This window comes from Pogonomyrmex barbatus, unplaced genomic scaffold (assembly GCF_055798465.1).
Source record: "Pogonomyrmex barbatus isolate J1 unplaced genomic scaffold, ASM5579846v1 scaffold3, whole genome shotgun sequence".
In the NCBI taxonomy this organism is placed as follows: Eukaryota; Metazoa; Arthropoda; class Insecta; order Hymenoptera; family Formicidae; genus Pogonomyrmex; species Pogonomyrmex barbatus.
Window position 1 is genome coordinate 3121740 of NW_028297127.1, and position 22906 is coordinate 3144645.

Consider the following 22906-nt stretch of genomic DNA (forward strand, 5'->3'; position numbering starts at 1 on the left):
TATTAATTTTATTAATTCTATTCAATTTGTATTATATCTTTGCAAGAAATTATGCTTTTTTAACTGCATTGTAATTTTTACCGCAATTTGCATAAAAGTAACGCGATGCAATCTGTAGATGTAAAAAATTGTTAATTTGTTATTCGTAAATATATTTTCAATATATAAAAATTTACTTAGAATATTCGTGACCTAAGGTATTTTGAAGATCTAAGAATTGATTGTTTTATCTTTTTTTTTTATAAAAAAAAACTCGTCCAATATTTTTCTTCTACTTCTTTTATGCAGCTAAAAGTTACAACCGACGTAATTTAAATGAAAATTACATCTTTTACGTAATAACATTATAAAACATAGAATATGAAACGAAAATCCACGTACGAGATTGATGCGACCACCATGGATGTAAACTAATGACGACGATGTTATTTCGTCGCCAATATGAGTTGCCGGAACGGAATTCTCCAATCAGTATTCTCATACGAGTTCTCAAATCAGATAATCCCAGAGACTGAGCCACTCGTAATGAATCTGATCGATCGAATCGGGCCGCCGCGTATGTACGACGACACATATCGAAGATGAACCTGAAACGCGCCGTTAAAGCAATTTAACCGCGGATTCTAAACCGCGGTAGTGGCGTCGCGAATGGAAAGTTTGGAATGGAATTCACACGACCTCGCTTGCGATTCTAGAGTTCTTCGAATTTTGGTGGCAATTAGGACCGATGTTCAATGGATGATCTCCGGCTGGCGGATGGCATGACGAAGTTACGAAAGGGACTGGGAATTAATTCTGGCGTCGAGATGAAATGATGGGACAAATAGATAAATTGTGACAATTATATCGTAATTTTGTAATTTTGTAAATCACATATACATTTAGAGCAAGCACATTGTAATTGATACATATGAATATTAACTAGAAAGCACAACGGTTGTGCAACCGTTGAGTGAACGTTTGCTATATATTTTTTAAAATTTAATTTAGATTTAAAGGTTCACTTCAATTACAAGCATCTATTCCTGAATGCAATATCGATCAAGTTTCTCTCGTCGCGTACTTCATAACAGTTTCGTTCATAACAGTTACTCGGCAAATCGCACATGTTTGATACGTGTTGCGTCAAAATTTCTGGTAACCAAGTTTTTAGAAATTCAAATGAATTTTTTTTTAATTGCAAATGTATATATCACTTTTGCACAATTTTTTTATTTTGATCAAATGGTTGATGCAATTATAGCTTTATTGATATTTTAACATTTTTTAAATGTTACCTCAACTTTAATAAGTATGAGAAGTTGACGATGGAAAAGCATTGGCGAAAGTAACAAGATCAAAGTCCAGCTACGAATTCTACACTGAAGCTTTCAGCGAAAAATGTTGGGAGCTTTCTGGCGTAAGGTAAAGTCACATCGAAAGTCTTAACTTACACCGAAAAAATATATTAAAAGAGCCATAAAAATTTAACCCATACATTTTATGCGGAGATATTTCTCTGCAATGAACGATCTTATTTACGATTTATTAAAAAATCTGGCTTGTTTACCGACGAGTAAATTTTCTGTGAGAGCAAATTTAAATTTGCAGACACGTTGTAGATTTTATATTTTTTATACAAATAATACGTCTTTTCATCCAGGTATCCACAAAGACAACTTCGGTGATGCATTCATTTAAGAAGAAACCGAACATACTGTCGAAAAATTTTATCAAAGAAAAATCTTGTTTGTCTCAATCAGACAATATTTTTGAAAAAAATACCTTGCCTAGAGTCTTAACATTTTTGTCATGTGAAAAATCGCGATTAATGTTAAACGACTCCTTGAAGATTTCACAAAGATTATTGGCATTCCACATTATTCCAAACCGCATGATTTTATTTAGAAATTTTAGTACAGGAGGAAATAATTCTGTAAATAATAACTTGCTACTTCAGCGAAATAATATTAACATAATTACACAATTTAAACAATGGAAAAGTACACAATCTAGTTGCGAGCAAGATAATTTGAAACAACATCGAGGTTGCATCGAGGATCATCAACAGTCTGCAGGATCTTGTGAGAAACCACATGAATGGCGCAGCGATGGTTATCAAATATCAACAAAAAGTTATAAAGACATTTGCAGCGACTTATTAGGTCGTCGAGAATATTACCAGTCGATTGAATCTAGTTCTCCGATCTACTCGGACAAATCTGTATCATACAACAATTGGCAAGCATGCGATTCTTCGAAGCACGAGTCCAATAAATCGAAACGAACGATTCAAATAACGTCTAAGAGTTGGACTTGCGGGAAATCAGCAAAAAAAAAAAAATTTTATCACAAATGTAAACCGAAACCGTGCTCTTATACATCAAATAAACGGAAAGAAGCTACATGTTTTTCATCATCACAAGATTACAAAAGTGATAAGTCAAAAGATACGACAAAAGATAAATCAAGACAAAAGATAAATCAAAGTGTAACGTATTCTAAAAAAATTACATTTACAAAATTACAATCAAAAAAATTGAATACGAAAGAAACTTCATCTACAGAATGCAAAAGATCAACAGATTCTGCAAAACAACATCCTGCATTAGATTCATATGAATATCACATAAAACCTGACCCTCCGCCACCAAGATATCAACACTGGAGTGAAAATCCACCGTCTTATTGCAATCATTGCTCAAAGAAGACGACTGGCCCAACGGTTAAAGCCTCGCCAATGATATTCGTTCCTAAGAAAGGACCACCGAAATCTCGGATAAAAGGCGTTACATCCTTACCAAATGAGAAGAACTCGAGTAAAAATAAATGCAATGGAACGGATAATAAGATGCTGCAGAAGAGAGTATCAAAAAAATATATATCACGTCACGTGATTTCTTTCAAGGATAAATGCACAACTTCTTTGAAAGTGCTTCCTACGCCTGTTAGCAAAACAACAGAATCAAAAATCCAGCGATTTCCAATACTGACCAAAGACGGTCGTTGTTACGTTGAGAAATCTGAAAAGAAATTCGTCATGTCAGATGTTAGCGATTGCAATCCTAATATGAAGAGTTTCAAGCATCGATTGAGTAAGTGCCCTTGCATCAAGGAAATGTGGATTATCGATGTCAAACGCGAGCCACCTGTTGACATGGGTGTGCGGCAAACGCAAGGATTTCTTTTGTTTGATTGTAAGAAGACGATGAAACCATTGCCAGAAGCCACAAGAAGAAATGGAAGGAGGCTCAAGCCCCCGGTAACAGGTAACAGATGGTCGCGACAGAGATACAAGATTCGCCTAAAGAGTTTCAAGAAGGGAAATGGAAGTCTTGATCCTTGCCTCCCGCGGATTATCGAGCTGAGACAACCGGGTAAAGAAATGCAAGCGAAACTGTTTAAGTCCATCGCAGACAAAGGCGAATTTTCCTTGCAATTGGAAAAATCTTATTCATATGATTATTATCCGTCCAAGTTGCCAATTGCCGAGACAAAGAGTTATCCGACGAAGATGGACGAGAGCAGAGTGACTCGCGATCAAAAAAAACGTCACTGCAAAAAGCGTCGCTGAACTTTTGGAAATTGTTTTTTTTATGTAGAATTTGTTATGTAGAATATTTGAAATTCGCGTATGTTAATGGATTAAGTTAATATTAACTCACTTTTTATATTTTAAGTACAAATGCTTGAAAATATGAAAACTTTAATGTTGTGAACAGAATAAAAGTATTATTAAAATAATAAAAGTATTATAAAAATAAAATAAGCAATAAAAAAATTGTACATTAAAAATTCTGTATTAGTAAAAAGGTTGGAACAATTATATATCAATAATCGCAAGTTATGATAACAGAAAGTAGTGTAATATTAATTAATATTTGTTATTATCTCCACTTATCTTTAAACCATAATTAAATCTTACCAAAATGGCGCGTGACAATATTCAAAATTTTTACGACAAATAATTTGTAGTAAATTTATTTATCTTGCTTTTTATTTAAATTAATAGGAAGTAACATAACAGTTTTTTAAGTGAAATGTATGCACAAGACGTGCAAAGATGATATTATAAAGGTGTAGAAAGGGAGGCATGGAAATGAAAAAATGCAGCTCGCGAGTGGCTCGAGATGGCTGCAAAAGAAGTCTGTTCGCAGCAGCTGGCCTCCAACTTTTCACGTTTATCATTATCTCACTCTCTCGTGGTACACCCTTATTTTTGCACTCAGTGGAACAAACTTGCGCATCAAACGCCGTTGTTTTATGGGCGGTATACATTTTCATTTTCTGTCGGAGAATGATATATTCCGTAGTCCTAATAAACGCGACGCGAAATTTAGCAAGCATTTATCTTGTCTGTATTGTCGGGAATAATGGGGAGAGATAAAAACGCTCGAGTTTATGTCAATCCAATTTCAATAATTAATTCGAGATCGTGGTAGATTTTGCATCTCTCAATTTATATTCTCTTGATCTGATTTTGCATAATATTAAAGTAAAGTTATTATGCATTAATTAATTGTTAATTAATGTTCATTATAATGTAATTTTCCAAGAAACAGAGTGAGAGAGAGAGAGAGAGAGAGAGAGAGAGTAAAATTTAAAAATGGCTCAGGTATTAAATTGTTTGAAATGCATCTGTGGAATATTAAAATTTATAATAAAACATATGTATAATTAATTTTAAACATATTATTTTCGAATTCAAAAAATTGATGTGTACATTTAACGATCATTCTTTTTACATTCATTTAATGAGATCGTAATGTAAGCAGCAGTTACATCGCTCCAACGATTTCAAAATTGCCATTTACATTAACCTGCATTCGTTTTTTCCCTTCATTGAGATTGCATGCGATTAAGTAATATGGTAAAACAGCGGAAGAAAACGATTGCTACTCGTAATCTTTGCGATTGTTGACTCCTAATTGAACGTCGATAAACAACCGGGTCCGACAAGGCAGTCGTTTTCTCTAACGGACTCGAAATAACGAAAACCACGCAGACATTTTTACGATGTTCATACGGTACGATTTGCATTGTTGCAGATAAATGATGATTGGTTTCACATGGAGCATCGATCCGTGGCGAAGAGGTCGACGGAACCGCATCTTGAAGTGCACCAAAGGCTAATGAATGACTCCAGAGTACGTCGAGCGGAGCAGCAGCGGGCAAAATCGCGCACTAAAAGGGATCTTATAATCAAACGTCCGTCCAATATACTAACCATGCTAAACGATGAGAGGTGGCCTCAGATGTGGTATCTGGTAAGCAATTTTAATCAAGAGTACTTTATCCTTTGCGTATGACAAAATTGTCGTGTTACACCGACAAATAAAATTTTATACAGTTAGAATATTAGAGATAAAAATTGAATAGAAATATTAAGAAAATTTATAGTGAATGAACACATTATAGTGAACACATTTTGATGTAAAAAAGTTACACACAATTATATTTATTGGAAATATATCGCGAATAATATTTCCAAATTAAAGGAATTTTATATTTAATTTAGCAATTACTGCGCATTTTTTAATATTATCGACGAACACGAAAGTGTAGTATTTTATTTGAAACTTTTTCAAAAAAGTTAAATCGCGATTAACAAGAATAATATAAAAAAAAAACGAGTTTGATCGATATCAGTCCAAAAAAAGCATTCACATTTATGTCACAAATGAAGACTTGCAACGCCGGAAGTAAGACGTCGAAAGTATTGGATAATTTTTCTTTTCAGAACAGAGGAAAGGGCTTGGACATGAACGTACAGGGTGCTTGGGCTGAGGGAATTACTGGAAATGGCGTCGTGGTCACAATTCTCGACGATGGATTGGAAAAAGATCATCCTGATCTTTACAAAAATTACGTGAGTATTTCAGTAATGTAGTTTTCTATTTATTGAAGTTGTTCAATTTTGTTATTTTTCTATAAAAACATTTTTCTGGGGCAATAATAAAGCGAACACATTTCTAGTATTAAAAACCTGGCAATTTTTCCTTTAAGTGCACTTAGTTTCCGTTTCAATTATCAAATATTACGAACTGGAAGCAATTATATTTAAGTAAATTGCATCTTGTAATTTTTCATGGCAGCTCCAGTAATCTTGTAAAGTAGCTTTCTGTTTGATTAAATCTATGCGAATAAGTAAAATCGCAAGTGCTTAATATCCGCCTCACTTGAGGGACGTTTGATGGGTAAACGTTCAATGACATAAAAAAGAGAAAAAAAGAAGAAAAATTTCTAACGGAATGTACAATAGAATATGGCGGGTAAAGGCGTATCATGGATGCACTGGGAATATCGGCTGTTGAGCGCGAATATTGGAAGGGGTTATTCAGTACCTGTATATAGAGAGTAGCTATTGATTCACGGATGGTTACATTGAATGAGGCATCTTCGCACGCAATAGAAAATGAATCGCATTAATCAGTCAGTAGACACACGCTGCGATGGTGCGCCTTAGTGCGTTGCTCTGATTATGCGAGCTTACAGCCCTTCGCATGTATTTCTCATTATGCAAATGATGCATAGATGAATAGGTATTAAGAAGATATATTCCGATATAATCAGGGATTAAAGTGTAATACTCCACCATTCTAGTAGTAAAATCTTGTTATTATAATCTCTCTGTTACGCATATTATGTATTCGAAATATTCTTTTTAGATAAAAAACAAAAATTGATATGCATTATTTGCAAAATTCTTTTTTATTTTTTGTTAAAATTTCTCTCAAATTGTTCCATTGATATGTATGATGTATGATCATATTTTTACTTGTTTCACGATTACTGTGCGCGCATATTTTATTTTTATCAGATAAATATTATATCCAATGCAGAATATAGATGAAAAATATTTCGTAAACGCGAGAATTTTAATTAATGCTATTTTCAATTTCTATTGTAGGATCCTCAGGCGAGTTATGACGTCAATAGTCACGATGAAGATCCCATGCCAAGGTACGACTTGGTAGACAGTAATCGACACGGCACCAGGTGTGCCGGAGAAGTCGCAGCCACTGCCAACAATTCTCTTTGCGCTGTAGGTGTTGCTTTTGGAGCAGGCGTAGGTGGTGAGTATTTTATGAAAAGGATTACGTAATATTACAATGATTATATAAGTTAAAAAAAGGTACTTCCGGTACCTCTTTCAGAATTTTCTTGTTATATAATTTAAAAATTTTTATTGCTTATGTAAAAATTTTTATTTTAATCGACATCTTGTTGTCTAATTTTCAATCGTACGGCATAAATGACGTGAAAATTTAATTGCTGTTTTAAAAGCTTATTGTATGGAAGTTTGAAATAAGATGGAAATGAGATATTAAAAAACTTTCAGAAAGAGAGAGACAGGATATTTAAATAATAAATTGTTGGAAATGACAGTTCAATTTGAGGCAATCACTTAAATCTACTTGCAGTTCTGTTTCCAATTAGCAACAGTGAAGTCGATGTCGGAACTTGGGCTACTGCTTGCAACATGTGTTTGTAATAAGCAAAATATCGTTTGATCGCATCATTTTCAAATTAGATTTGGGATTGGCAATTGCTTGTTGCACGTGCATTATATTCGGAACTGATTCAAATCGGAACGTGACGCTCAATTTCGACTTTGTAAATTGGAATTCTCTATTCTACATACCGTTGTAATTGTGTAGGATAATGAACTCAAACATGAAATGGATGCTGTTTAGCAGTTTGTAAATTTCTGATATACATACATATATACGTATTTACGAATTCTTAGAATATCAACATTAAAAATTTATATATTTATGTATGTATTTATGTTTATATATATTTATTTATTTATAAATGTTTATATATTATGTCATATTAATTATATAAATTATAATTTGTAATTCTATTTTTGTACAGGTGTCCGAATGCTAGATGGCGATGTAACAGATGCCGTCGAAGCAAGATCCTTGAGCCTTAATCCCCAACACATCGATATTTATAGCGCTTCATGGGGACCAGATGACGATGGCAAGACCGTAGACGGTCCTGGTGAATTGGCTACCAGAGCTTTCGTCGAGGGAATTACCAAAGTAAGTGTTTGCCAGTGAGAATTCTATTATAATTTTGTGATAAATATGACTTGCGAATTTATCTCATTTATGCAAATTAAATAGAAATTCTAAAATTTCCTAAATCCATTATATTAAAAAAATTATATTTTTTTCCTATATATATATATATATATATATATATATATATATATATATATATATTCTTACATCTTGAAATAAAAATATAAAAGCGAAGCAAATAAAATAAATTGATTATATTAATTTTTAATTTAGTTTTTGAGATGATCTGAGATGATAATATTAGAAAAGTATGATATTATTACAAAAGTAGTTGTATTAATCAAAAATACATAATTAATTACAAAACCAGAATATTTTCCAACAAAATTCTTCAACAAATGTAACTTCTTTTATAAATATTAAAATGCTAAAATTTGTCTAATTGGAAGATTATTTCTTGAGGATACTTGTAATAATAATCTTAATTATCATATCTTTTTCATTATTATATCTCTAATAAGTTGAAAGAAAGTATGTCGCGTGTCTTGAAGCTTCAGACTTCGACGCAGCGGCGTAATCCACTTAGAACTGCAATTTTCTTCGCTATAATTTCCCGCGCTATGACAAGATAAATGCAATTATCTATAAGGTACCTCCGTACGATATGGAAGCTTCTAGTATGCTTTAAGATACTTCCTTATTCTCAAGCGTCAAGCTGAGGATTTTAAAGCTTTGCATTAGAACGCTTATGCTCTATTAATATCTTGCATGAAGAAGTATTCACTGTAGAATCCAAATGAAATTTTCAAGCTATATTTAAACCTGTTAATTAAGATAATTGATGACGTTTAATTGAAAATTTATTTTGAATTTTAATTGAAGATTCTGTTTAAGGATGCATTCTTAGAAGAGTTTTATATTTGCAAAGATAATAAATGCGGATCGATAAACTATTTAATGCAACGCTGAAGTACCGCAGTGCCGGTACGAGAAATTGTTTGCATTAAATTGGAGATCGTTACATTTCGATTTTCTACTATTTTTCTACTGATCGAAATTCCTTTGCAATTACTCTCATCGACATAGCTATCTATGTTTTATTGAGAGTAAAAAAGGAATTAAATAGCTGTCCTGATTAAAGTCGACGAACTTCAATTCAATTATCACCTTCCTGATTTCTTATATCTTGCGCGAAAGGAATACATTTAATTCAATGATATCTTTCTTTGTGAAATTAAATAAGACAAGAAGTAATTGTTTCAAGTGCCGTAACTATTATGGATTTCTCACTTAACAAATACAAAGAAAATTAAAAATTGATTTTTAATTATTTTTATTTAAGGTAATCAGAAGTACGTATCCAATTATAAGATATTTTTTCAATAATATATGCATTTTGCATATATTTTCTATTTATATATTTTTTTTAAATAGAATGTTAGAAAAGTTACGTCTCTTTAAAAACAATTACGCTAAGATTGTTTTTACTTTCTATTTTTTGACTGAAGATTTAATAACGTGCAATGTATTTTAGTAAAAAGTAGGAAAATTGAAATTTTGAATCCCATAATTTTATTTTTTTTAGTTAATTATCATATTATTACAAAGGTGTATGAAATATTATTGTGTGAAAAATGCACGAGAGTGCGTTTATTGCAATCCTGCAAATCTTGATCGTTTCAAAGGCAAAATTCGCTCATTCGTCATTAACGCGATTCGTACATTCGTGTCCGAATAATATCGCGGAATGAAATGAAATTCACACAAATGTATTACGCAGAAGCATTCCTTGAAATCTTCCGAGTTTCAGTGGCGACAATGGCCATTGTCATCACGATGTATACGCCTCGGCTCTTCGATCGCGTTCGCAATGTTCCTTTATCGCGATGGCGAACTTTAGCATTGAGAAGGTCCCTACTTCAAGTAACGATCATTAAAGCGCAGACATCTAGCATTAAAACGGAGCCATCAGGTACCGTCGAGAAACTCCGCTAAAGATTCTCCGTATAGCCCATTTCTGTTATCTGCTTGATTCACATGAGTCTGTGTTCTATTTTAATAATCATAGCTACGAGTAATTTGAAATCCTGAAAGTTTCTTATGGCCTTTTCATAATTAAAATTACTTTCTATAAAACTCATTTTTAAAATAACTACATATGATAATTTTTTAATACAATGTTAAAGATGTCAATTTATATATTAATTGTGTTAACAGTTAACGAAATTTAATAGCGCTTTTTAAATATTCAATCATTTTATAACATTTAAATATTATTATTTACTGAAACTCATAAAATACTGCAAATATATAATAATATTAATGATACTTTTTGAACTGTCATTGCATTAGTCGTTTCAATGTCCGGAGCTGGAACGATTTATTTTTTTTGACCTTGGCATTGAAGTCGTTGACGAAATCTTAAATGAAACGACGACAAATATAATTCAATTACGGGAATGACGAAGAACTCTCTGAGTTAGACCCGCTTTAATATCGATTCGCTTGAGAGGTCAGTCGTCAGAAAGTTTCTAATTGGATGCTTTTAAGCGACTGGCCAGCTTGAGCTGTGCTAAAACATATTATCATTTCAAACTTATTACTAGCGACGTAAATCATATGCAAATATCAGTATGGTCGATACTGTAACTTATTGTACTATAAAACTCATTGAGATATATGCTAACTATCGAGCGAAACATATTGAAATGGCCACAGGTGTACTTTTGCTAATGTTTATAAAAGATGGCTATAATATTCCAGGTAATAAAATGTTTCATTTCTACTTATATATGTTATAAAGTCGATTGATGATAAAAATTATTATTAATTATTAAATCGAAAGAATAAGTGGAAAATGTCATTGAACAGATAATTATATAATTGTATTTTTTAAAGACAATAAATAAATTTTTGATATTATATTTTTGATATAAAATGCATATTATTTGCAAATTTAGCAAAATAAGATATGCAATAATTATAGTTTTTTTGTTACAATTATGCTAAATGTAATAAAGGAATACGTATTATATTACTTACATCTAGCGAACATTCGTAAATAGGATCAACGAGTAGTGAAATGAGCACCGTTTAAATCACTTCTCGACAGCGATATTAAATGGCGTTATTCTCCTTGAGATTGCTTTCGTCTTGTGATATCCTTTAAGATATTTCGCGCAATGAAATTCAAAGTCGACATCAGTACTCTCACGAACTGATTTTTGTTAATCAAGCTCGAATAAAACTTTTTATGATTTGAAACGAGATTATAAGAAATTGCTAAAAGATTTGTATAATATAGCATCAAGAAACTTTTCTTGCACGTTTTTTTAATGTATTTTTTTTTTTATTAATTTAATCAAATTTGTGCAATACAACTTGTTATTGATGTAAATCATTTATATGAATTATCATTTATATTTGCATAATATTATATCGTCTATAATGTATTAAATATTTATTTTATTTATTATGATTTGCTTTTAGAGGTAAAAATTAAAATTTATTTGCAATATATAATATTTTAATATTATGCTGCAGAGCAAAATTAGATGTAACATGATTGAAAAAGAATTTTTGAATATAATCCTATCAATACAATTTTCAATATCACTAAGTTTGATATTTTATTTTAAAAGATGCAACAAACTCATATTTTATTGATATTGAACTAAAATATTAATAATGCATATGTCAAATCACTATGTTACTCCAGTAGTATAACTTTGCATACAGTCGCATATCGTATCTAACTGTACGACAATTCCCTTTGTGTCATATTATACACTATCTTATATTCAAAGACAAATACATACGGACAGACTAGGAATTCTCTTTGAGTGTTATCATGTAACCTGTTATCATGACCGATAATCTCTCTTAAAGTGGTAACTAACTGTAGAATTTGTACATTCAATAGAATTGTATAAAAGATATACACATGCTAACTTATTATTAAGATAATAAATCTATGCATATCTCATCTTTTTTACAATAATTTTTACAATAGTTTATATTCTACTTGCTTTAAATAATAATTTCTTTTTCTAAAGGCAGAAAGATTCAGCAATGAATAATATATTTTTATCTTAATTTATTTTATTATAATTTTTTAATGATCTACAAAAAAGGAAATTAAAAAAATATTAATTTAATATAAAATATATAGTATAATAATTTTAATGCAGTTAACAATTGTTTTACAGATCGAATTTAACTGTCTGATACAGTCAGGTGGATGCCTTATCACTTTACGATCAAATAGCTTTACTGATCAAAGGCCCGAACACTATATTGCTGAATTAGTTAACATCGAGTCTCAAAGAGAGTTCAGAGTTCGTGGTCACGCCTAGTATACCTTAGTTTCCGACGCCTGGTCTTATCACGAAATAGCCGGATCTTCAGTTTTGATAAAAACTGTTGAGATTTATAATCTCAGAAACAATACTGAAAAATATATTTCATGATATGTCACTATAAAGTATACTATAATCCCAAAATATGTATTTGTGAAAAGAAATTTGTGATTTGATATCGCTCACGTGCTACAAGAACGACATAACTAAAATATTATCATTTTTGAGTTGTTTACGAAAAAAAAACGAATCTTTTTATTATCAGTAAAACAACAACTGAGATTATATAAAATTCGCTTCTAAAATTTTTAATTTTGCATGAAGGCTGTCATAAGTCAAAATGATAAATCAAATGAGTTTTAAGGCTATTTAAAATTAATTTTTATTATTTGATTTTTATTATTATTTTAAATAAAAATTCAATATATCGAATGAGAAGCTAAATGATACTTTATTTCTCTATAACTAATTATTACACTAAAGTCGCATTTAAAAATAATATTAAAAAATCTTAATTATTTAAAATATAAAAATTTATTTCTTAGGAACTTTATTTTTTGAGTTATGTTATTTTTAAAAAACAAAAACGATATAACGACACCCGTAAATCAGTATTTAAATCTTGTGATTCTTTGCACGATAATTAATTAAGTAAAGATAACTTTTTAAAACTTTATAAAATTTTATAAAATTTTATAAAAACTTTATAAAATTTCATTCAAATATATCTGGGCATGCGTTATACATAATTTCTAATACTTAATATATGATTTTGTCAAAGATTAGAAACTTAATTGCCAAAATACTTCTTCTAATTTCCGAACTACTACAGAATGTAAGAGTTTCGCATTACGAACTCAAGACACAGAACTCAGTCTGAATCTTACAAAGACCATTAGTGCTAAACAGCCTCATCGACTTTCTAACAATGGTTTCGTACCGAATCATCCACCATTGTATGTCTACGGACGCACAGAAAGTGGCTTTAACATGCAAACTTCTAAAGCGCCTTAAGCGTTTCGAACGTCTTAAAGCCAAGCACCAGTGAAAAAACAACGCATCTAAAGTATTATCCGGTAAAGCCAGATATATTTTAGTTTAAAGCACCGAATATGCTTGTTTACGCTGTTTAAATTCTACAGCTTGAATTTACTCAAGCGCATATGATGATGATCTTCTAAATATAAATATATATTTTTAAAGACCGTTTTACATATACATTAGGAAAAAATTATTTCAAATTATTTCATGATCTCATATATGTATAATATCTCCTTCTAGCGGGTTAAAAAAATTTTTCATTAACTTTTAATTATTAGGGTCGCAACGGTAAGGGTTCGATATTCGTATGGGCATCAGGGAACGGGGGCCGGGACCATGATAACTGCAATTGTGACGGCTATACCAATAGTATTTGGACGCTATCGATCAGTAGCGCAACAGAGAATGGTCTTGTGCCCTGGTATAGCGAGGCGTGTTCGTCCACCCTCGCCACTACGTACAGCTCGGGCTCTACCGGCGAGAAGCAAGTTGTCACTACAGATCTGCATCATCACTGTACCAGCAGCCACACTGGTACATCCGCGTCGGCGCCTTTGGCGGCCGGCATTTGCGCCCTCGCTTTAGAAGCGAACAGGGATCTTACCTGGAGGGACATGCAACATATCGTCGTTAGGACTGCCAAACCCGCGAACCTGCAGGCCCCCGATTGGGTAGTCAACGGTGTCGGTAGAAACGGTAAGCAGAATATTAAATTCTTGACAGATGAGAAAGGGATTTACAAGGATATTAAATTCCATGAAAAAGAAGAAATTATTACTTATATAAATAAAATATAATAAGGACAGTTAAAGGACTGTAAAAATTTCAAATCTCTTACTAGAAAAAATATAATAACCTAATCGCTTAACATTAATTTTTTTTAGAATATTTTAATCATTTTATTATTTAATAAATGAATACAGGATTTTAATCTAGATATGTCTAGTTAATAAAATTTATTAATAAGCAGTTAATAAATAATATTACTTTAATGTTACGATTAAATTTCTGTTTAACAGTGAGCCATAGTTTCGGTTATGGGCTGATGGACGCCACTGCCATGGTACGCTTAGCAAGAAGGTGGAGAACCGTCCCGGAACAACACAAATGTGAAGTATCAGCGCCACATACAGGCAGGTAAGCGCTCATAAGTTATGCTATTAAATAAATATCAGAAATTCAGACAGTGTTTTATTCAAAATATTAATACACAAAAAAATGTGATAATTATTTTAAAAATCATTGGCCTTAAGAAAACTGCTTGAGGAAATTGAGATTAACTTCAGCAATAATAGATCGCTATCTGTCTCTTGGGACGATGCACATGTTGCTCTCAGATTACGGATTGGCTCGAGCATGTCGACTAGCATCAAGCGAGTTTTACTTGTCGGAAATTGCACAGGAAACACATGTATTGTGCCATTTATATTGTCAAGAATTATAACAAATACGAACAAATTGTTACACACATTTACATAATTTAAACTGTAGCTATTTTTTTGAAATTGCACTCTGAAACTACTAAACATAAAGGCCATGCTCTATTTTATGTATGATAATCCTTCGTTCACGATGAAAAGTTCGTTTTATTAAAAATCAAAAATTATTAACGCTGTTTAATATTTACTTCATTGCTAGCCATTAAAAAGAAAATGTTGCATGTTATAATTTTTATAATTATTCTTCAGAAAAATTATAATCGATATAATGGTTTACTTATTTATATTTATAAATATAATGATATTTGAAATATATTATTATTTTAAAAATTGCAAAATAAATTAACTATAAAAGTATCAAATTGTACTGCTAAAAGCGCATTCAAAAAATGTTGTTCAGAAAGATATAAAAGTATTTATGTAAAATAAACAATATATAATTGATCGAATTGTTTAAACGATACAAGTGTATCTATTTAAAAATAGCTACAAAAAATTTTATGCAAGAGCTAAACCTATATTTCATCCACATTCTAGGACAATACCGCCAAAGAGCCAATTGGTTCTCGACTTACATGTCAAGGAGTGTAGCGGCGTTAATTTCCTCGAGCATGTTCAGGTAAGTTGAGTACGTCACTCATAAGTGACATCGTTAATTAGCAGATTTCGTACTGACTATGAGAAGTACAAACCCGCATAACATTTCGAGAACGAAATGTTAGTGTTGAAGCGATAGAATTTGATTCACTTTTCGAATAAATCAACTTATTTGTCATCATTTTATACTGGAAAACTAAGGCAAACTGTAACTCATGCTAAATAGCTATTTAATTCTCGTTAAATTAACTTAAAATATATTAATGACTGCGTCTGCCAGCGAAACATAATTACGAGATCTAGTTCAGATCATATTACAGAAATTAAATGAATTAAGTTAATTACTGTTATAGAATTATTAGTTACACGATGTAAGATTACCTCGTAAAATCTTGTTTACTCTCTTTTCCTTTTTACACTTGCTAACTAGCAGAGTTAAATGTATACATAAAATATTGCAACATTAATTTGAAAATTTCTTGATTTTTTATTTATACAAAAGTATAACAAATTGAATAAATGTTGGTAACGAAGAATACACATGCTTTATGATAATATAAAGATCAATATGCTTATCGCAGGCGAAAGTATCGCTGATGGCAGCGAGACGAGGGGATCTTCAGATACAGCTAACATCTCCTCAAGGAACAAAAAGCACTCTTCTTGCTAAAAGGCCGCATGACATCTCGAAAGCTGGTTTTAGCCAATGGCCATTCATGTCAGTGCATACGTGGGGTGAAAGGCCGCACGGCACCTGGAAATTAGAAATTCACAATGAGGGTCGATATCTCGGTAAGTTGATTATATTTTCTTGTAATTCGTATTATCGCATAATAATTAAAGAATGGCTAATTAACAATGATGAATTATTCAATATGCGATACTAATTAACGCAATATTAATTGAAATTATTCACATCTTTTTGACTGATGACTAACTACTAATCAAATTAAACTAATTTAATTAAATTTAATTAAATTAAAAGTTAATTAATTGAGCTATTTATCATTAAAACTAATCTGCTTAATTATTAAAGAATTATTTAGCAATTATGTAATTTTTAACAGGATTAATATCAATCAAAATCATCACATTAAAACATTAAAAAAATTGTATTCATCATTTTTATATAATTTTCTAATTTACATAATTTTCTAATTTACATTTCTATCTTAACTCTATTTTTCTATTTGTTATAGATTTAATGAACTAGATTCAAGAATTTTCCAATTTTATCAGTACCATATTTGTTGAAGTGATCAATTAGATAAACTGTTCAATATATTTATGAATTTGTAATGTTCTCAATGATAAAGATTCTCTTTGAACTTTTTTTAAAGCTTCTTTAAGGAATAGGATTTCTTTCAATCGTTATTTGAAATATTGCGAACTGATATTTATGTAAAGACCATTATACGCTCGTGAAATCTTAGATTGAAATATCAAAGACAAAGAGCTTTGTAGATTATGCCGGCATTAATTCCAGCATTCGGAGATGTTCTTTGCTTGATTTAAATTTCAAATAGAATTCTACCTTGTTCGTCGTAACAATAGTTTCCAAGCGTCTTAATAGTACCTTCGTAAGGTCACGGTTACCAAATTCTCTGCCAGTTACATCTACTAATCGAAAATGCCCACAAGAAATTCAACATGCATTTCTGATTCATGTTCACGGGGAATAATATGCATAAAAAAATATGCAAAACGGGGATTAAGAAATATTCGCGATCTTCGTTATTTCTCGAACAATTATAAACCATACGACAAAGGATACCATACGATTGACCGATTCATACGCGTGACATCCGAGCAGAATGGCTTAGACATGTCTAGCATTGCATGCGCATCCTGCAATCCGATGCCGAATTGGTGTTCAACTCCGCGAGATCCTTCGAGATCCATGGTATTCCCCTAGCCTCGTGCTCGTGTCTAGAAGGCAACCGAGAGAGCTCTTACATAAGACCCATTCGCGCGCAATCGCCTAAGAAGGTGCATTATCTCCAGAGGCGGATAATTGCCGGATTCGAGCCGTGGAGTCCTCCCGTAAACCCTCTTACTTATCCTTAACGGCAAATAGCAGCGAAGCATTTCGCTGTGGAACAACGAACGCGGCCGATCTCGAGTAAGGTGCAAGCGTTAGAGCCACTTTGAACTGCTTCCGCGTCGGCTCATCAAAACCGATGGTTACGTAAACTTCCTTATGCGCTTATGCATCGCTGACCTGTATCACCATGGAGCGCATCTACATCCATTGTCACGGGCTGCGTTCCGGAGACGGGGAGGATTAGGTTAGGTGGGGATATTCGAGACACTGGTAAACCATCTCAGTGTTTATACTGCCACAAGTATTCTGTGGACGTATCTTGTAGGGAGAGAGTCTCTGAACGCGAGACGTGCTTACGTGCCATCGAACAAGGACCCCCAAGCTATATCCTTATTTATCCTCAAGCGTTCTCGTCCTCTCAGGGACGACCACGCGCATTATTTCTCTCGAATTATCGACATTCAATTACGAGTATGCGATCGATCTTTAATCTTTTAACGGATAATATCCGATATATTATATATTGCATCATTCAGCATGTCGGTAAACATGCCATTGTCTCCTCTTAATCATGACGTCCGCTTTTTTTCCGCTGCATTCACGGATCAGGACGAGCTACTCTGCACGAATGGGCGCTTATTTTCTATGGCACTGCGACATTGCCCGACCGAACTGAGTATGCTCTTTACAATCCGGCCGGCATGAGTATACCTAGACGACCATTTGTCAAGCCACGTGAGACCATCCCAAAGAGCCAGAACACCCTAGCGAAGGGCAAGCAGGCACAGCACAAGTCCGATAAATCCGGTAGCCTGAGTCCACCCTACGTAGTGAACGCTCAGATACAGTCCCAGAGAAAGGGCAAGGCCCGCGGTCAACACAAGAACGGCAAGTCGGCTAATCGACCAAATCCCAAGCCTACCGCTCAAACTCTTCGGGGTCTCACTGGAATCAATAGAGGCCCCAATAACGTAGCCAGTGACATGCGTTTAATCACGTCGAGGCCTCGTGGCAGGAGTACACCGAGCCCGATTACTAGCACTGTAACTCAAGCCATCACGACAACGAAGACCCAAGCCACGACGACAAGTAAACAGAAAATTATCGATGTGGTTACCGCGTCGCCCCTTCAAACGGGACTGATCTTATTGGAACCGCCGGCGAAGGCGGCCACTAACAAGGTTCCAGCGGTATTTCAGCAATATCCGAAGATTCAGCAGCTCTATCCGGTTTATGGTGGAGCTCGCGGCGCCGATCAGCAACTCGCTACCAGGGCTAAAGGACTCGACCTGCTACAGGATGAGCAATTTGATCCAAGGAACCTGCATCTAGACAAGGGTACCTAACGTTTTGGAATGAGAAACGGCGAGATGCACTGGCGACGATCGGAAGCTTTAACATTCGCATAAAAGTAAATCATTGATGAATTTGAAGTAGATTTTAAAAGTCAATTAATTTTAATTTTAATTAATTTGAATTCGATATCACAATAAAAAATTTAATTGCAATTGTAATAAAATATAAATCACTTTTTGCATTTTTTGATCGATCATAATTTACCAACTGTTTACGCATAATTTGATTTTTGTTATTTTAAAGTAAAGTCATCTCTACGAATACTCGATATTCGTAGTATTAAAGTATTAATATTTTATATCTAATAATCTATAAAGAGATCGCATGCAGTTGATTAAACGTGTCTTCAGAAAAAATAGTGTCACCAGCACAGATAATCGCGATGACTAATAACGTCAATCTATCTGCGCTATTGTTCCCAACGGCGGTATTTTATGCCACGGGACAACAAAGAAGATCGTTTCGCAGCTTCCGATCGTTTCCCATTCGCTTCCACGCATCCGCCCGCACACCCACGCGAAGCGTGGAAAGTAGAGATGCATCGCGCAAAGCCCCGAAGATTAAACGGATTCACAGGAATTTGGTTTTCGTATTCTCTCTTTTGTGTTAGCTGTTTCGCTGATTGTGACCACACCGTAATCATCGTTACTTTCGTTTGTACATGAATATATTATCCGTGGCTATTAATATGCAACGTTTTAGATAAGCTTATTTCGCGCGTTGTTTCTACCTCTTCTTTTTTCTTTAAATTTTAGAATGTTTCACGTGGAGTGATCCCTTGACACCTTTTGCTAAGTATAATGGAGTTTTTCTTATCTTTATATCGCATATCTTGTTTTTCCCTGACATAAAAGTGAGAATTCTCAATGTTCTGCAGAATTTTATTTTGTCTCTTTTTTGCGTTGGATCACTTTATGCGGAATATTTTTTGTATGTACGCTATAATAATATCTCTGGCTTGTATATCTCGTTAAATGAATTAATGTCGTAATCTTATTAAGTTAATTATATATTTCTTATTGCATGCTTAATAATGCACGTAGACATACACCTGATATAATAAATATTTTTTTTTATTTTATTCAGATTTTCTTTTTATCAATGAATTTAATAGTTTTTACACATACTAATGAAATTGTCAATTTTTTATGTACTTTGAAGACAGTCATTCAATATATTATACTTTATAAATTTATTATTCCCTTTTCTGAAACTGTAGATTATTTATCATTAATTTACTAAATTTATATTTAAATTTTCAAGAAATTAGTCTCGTAGATAGTCTATATTTAAAGAGTTTGCATAGTTGTGTCACTCTTTGTGTCGGATGTCGAGTTTTTCCTTATGTTGATGCTTCCTACATCGCTTCTTCCTGTAGTTACAATCAAAACCTCTTGCGTGAACGGTAGGTCGATAATAGGAAAACTTATCGAAACCAGTAACGTGCGCTATGAGCTTCAATCAAAACTTTCAATGACTTGGTTATCGATGAGTTTCATATGCAGCTTCGAGCGCATCCTGCATACGTCGGTTATCTAATATATTGCCCGCATGTTTCGCTTTGTATCCTATTATCTTCACATATAGCGGAATATAGATCATTGTTTAACGTATAAGAAAATTGTGCATCCTGCTCTTTATCTTTTATCTATAAAATACGAATAAAAAATTATTGTATCTTTTAAATTGTATCTGTAGTATTTTTATGTTTTCCATATGATTATCCTTATGATTTGCCATAAGAAAATAACCGATAAAATAGTTAAGAAAAACTATATTTTTTAATATTTTTTTATATTTTTTATAAACTATATTTTTTATGAATATTATATTGTACTTTTTATTTTATTTGTTTCGAAGCATAATTTACCATTCTGATAATATTATATTTTGACTTGAACAATATCATGTAACATATTAATAAATAAAAATTACTTTTTTTAAAACAACAACGACGCAAATATCGTAAATAATGATGGCACGTTGCGCTTGTTATCTCCTTTCCAAATTTTCGAATTCTAGATCACCGCGTAACCGCAAATCGCTCAAAATTTAGTGAAACGCAACGACGCGGGCGACATTGAAAACCGCTAATGCGTGCCGTGAAATGGAAAAGCCGAGAGCGAACGAACCTTCACCATGATGGAGATCGAGCGGCTCTTCTCGTCCATCATCACTGCTAAATAATTTCCACCATGATTGGAAATTTTTTCGCTCGCTTGCTCCGCAAAATGGTTTCCGCTTTTAAGGCATTATTATCGAGGCTCGCTTCTTCAATGGCGCGCGCTAACGACCCTTCGAGCACAATGCCCTTACGTTCCCATTGTCTTACGAATAGCCCACGACGTTGTCCTGATCGACTTCTGACATTTTTGTTTTCTCCTTTCATTTTGCTCTATCTTCTCCCTCATTTCCCTCAACTCTCGGTTATAAGTTATTTTCTCAATATTTCTCATAAAACGAGACGATGTCCGAGCGTCGCGACACTTAACATTTTACAGCCATTGCACGTACTCGTAACGGCGATGTTTTAACGACAACTTTATAATAACCGGCGACCGGTTAATATAACCGGGAGTTTACGTTGGACTAAAAAAAAACATACACGGGAGTAGTACCGTCACAAATTAGACCACTTTTCCACCGCTTTGATTTCTAGTCTCCCGTCGCCTCTGCCTGTGAAATTTAACTTTTCCTACAAAACTGACTTTACCTGAAGCTATATGTACATTTTAATTTTTCTGAACTTTCTATGTAAACAAGATATAATATTAATGTTTAAAAAAATTAATTTATTTCTCAGAGAATGAATAGAGAATGAATTTATTGTATAAACGAAGCAAAAAGTAGCAAAATGAAATTAAAGTTTACAGTTATAAATAAACAATATTTTTATTTTTAATTAAATTTTTAAATTTATTTCTTAATTAATGTACAAATCTTGATTGTGAAATATAACCAAGCAGCAGAGTATCACATAATTTTCTCAGCCCTTAGTGTCTTGGCTGAGAAGATATGGTATTTAAAATTAGCTTACGTTTAGCTCGCTTTTCCGTTTTGCCCACAGTTTTGGAAGAAAAACTTACAGGTGTATCTTACCGGAAGTAAAAAACGATAATCGCCCACGAGTTTTTACTATCTTCTCGTTGCAAAGTACTTTGCATTTAATTCCGACGTACACATTTCACTAAGTAAATGTGTACGGAGAGTCATCGCTGATTACTCGGTTATTTTTAATTCTAATTTAATCAAGCCTCGACCCTATCTTCCGCGCGCGATCCCTTTTCCTCGCGGACGTTGTTCCCGAGCGAGCTTAAGGCGAAATTTTCCCTACGGTCTCACGATGTTTTATTAATTTCCCGGACGACACCGTCGACGTCCCCCGCCACCTCTTCCGCTGTCTCGCTCGCGTCTCGTCTATCTCGTGAAGCCTTCCATTTTACCGCCTTCATCTCTGCGAAATACAATATTTTACGTTATAATTGCGAGCAAGGTCGCGGAATAATTTGCGAAAAGTGAAAAGCGCATCGAGAGATGAAATCGAGAGATGAAATCGGTAAAAAATTCAACGCTCAATAATTGTGATTTTGCTGCTCCGCGATGACTTATTATTATGAATATTATTATTTCATAAAGTTTGCTTGAAAAATGCACACTTTGGTATAATATTAGACACACAACATTATTCATATTTTTATATTATATGGAGATAATTTGAGCTTTATTCCATATATCTCGCCCGTGAAAATGATACTGCGAGGTTTGCAAGTTTGCATTTTCATTCTCAGGAATCACGGTACGTATATCATGTAAAATCCACTAGAGTTGATTGCAATCCTGTCTGCATGTATGTATTTAATGCAAAAATAACAATAGATAGTTATTATTGTATAATCACTACACGACAAATGCGTTATTTTCAGTTCATTCTTTGCTTGAACAAAGATAAAAGAGCAAAGATAAAATTTTGGCATGTCTGCATATTTTATATTCTCTATTTTCATACTGCATATTACGTGTTTATTGTTAAAAATTATAATAATTTAAAGAGTACTA

At 33.0% G+C, this 22906-nt stretch overlaps 2 protein-coding genes across 9 annotated transcripts in view; both read left to right on the plus strand.

Moving 5' to 3' along the window:
- The window catches only part of LOC105430658 (furin-like protease 1), a 213423-nt gene that overhangs the window by 170499 nt on the left and 20018 nt on the right, over positions 1 to 22906 (plus strand). For 7 of the 8 annotated variants that reach the window (XM_089080239.1, XM_089080240.1, XM_089080242.1 and 4 more), the window contains exons 4-12: positions 5028 to 5246; positions 5720 to 5848; positions 6890 to 7055; positions 7861 to 8033; positions 13693 to 14110; positions 14434 to 14551; positions 15391 to 15472; positions 16032 to 16242; positions 18104 to 18832. In XM_089080239.1, coding sequence (XP_088936365.1) covers positions 5028 to 5246; positions 5720 to 5848; positions 6890 to 7055; positions 7861 to 8033; positions 13693 to 14110; positions 14434 to 14551; positions 15391 to 15472; positions 16032 to 16242; positions 18104 to 18832 — 2245 coding nt within the window. The remainder of the gene's footprint in view (positions 1 to 5027; positions 5247 to 5719; positions 5849 to 6889; positions 7056 to 7860; positions 8034 to 13692; positions 14111 to 14433; positions 14552 to 15390; positions 15473 to 16031; positions 16243 to 18103; positions 18833 to 22906) is intronic. The other variant, XM_089080246.1, reaches the window with a different exon arrangement.
- LOC148935925 (uncharacterized) lies at positions 281 to 3693 on the plus strand. The gene has a single exon (XM_089079287.1). It carries the CDS (start codon positions 1667 to 1669, stop codon positions 3551 to 3553), a length of 1887 nt encoding a protein of 628 aa, XP_088935413.1. The 5' UTR covers positions 281 to 1666; the 3' UTR covers positions 3554 to 3693.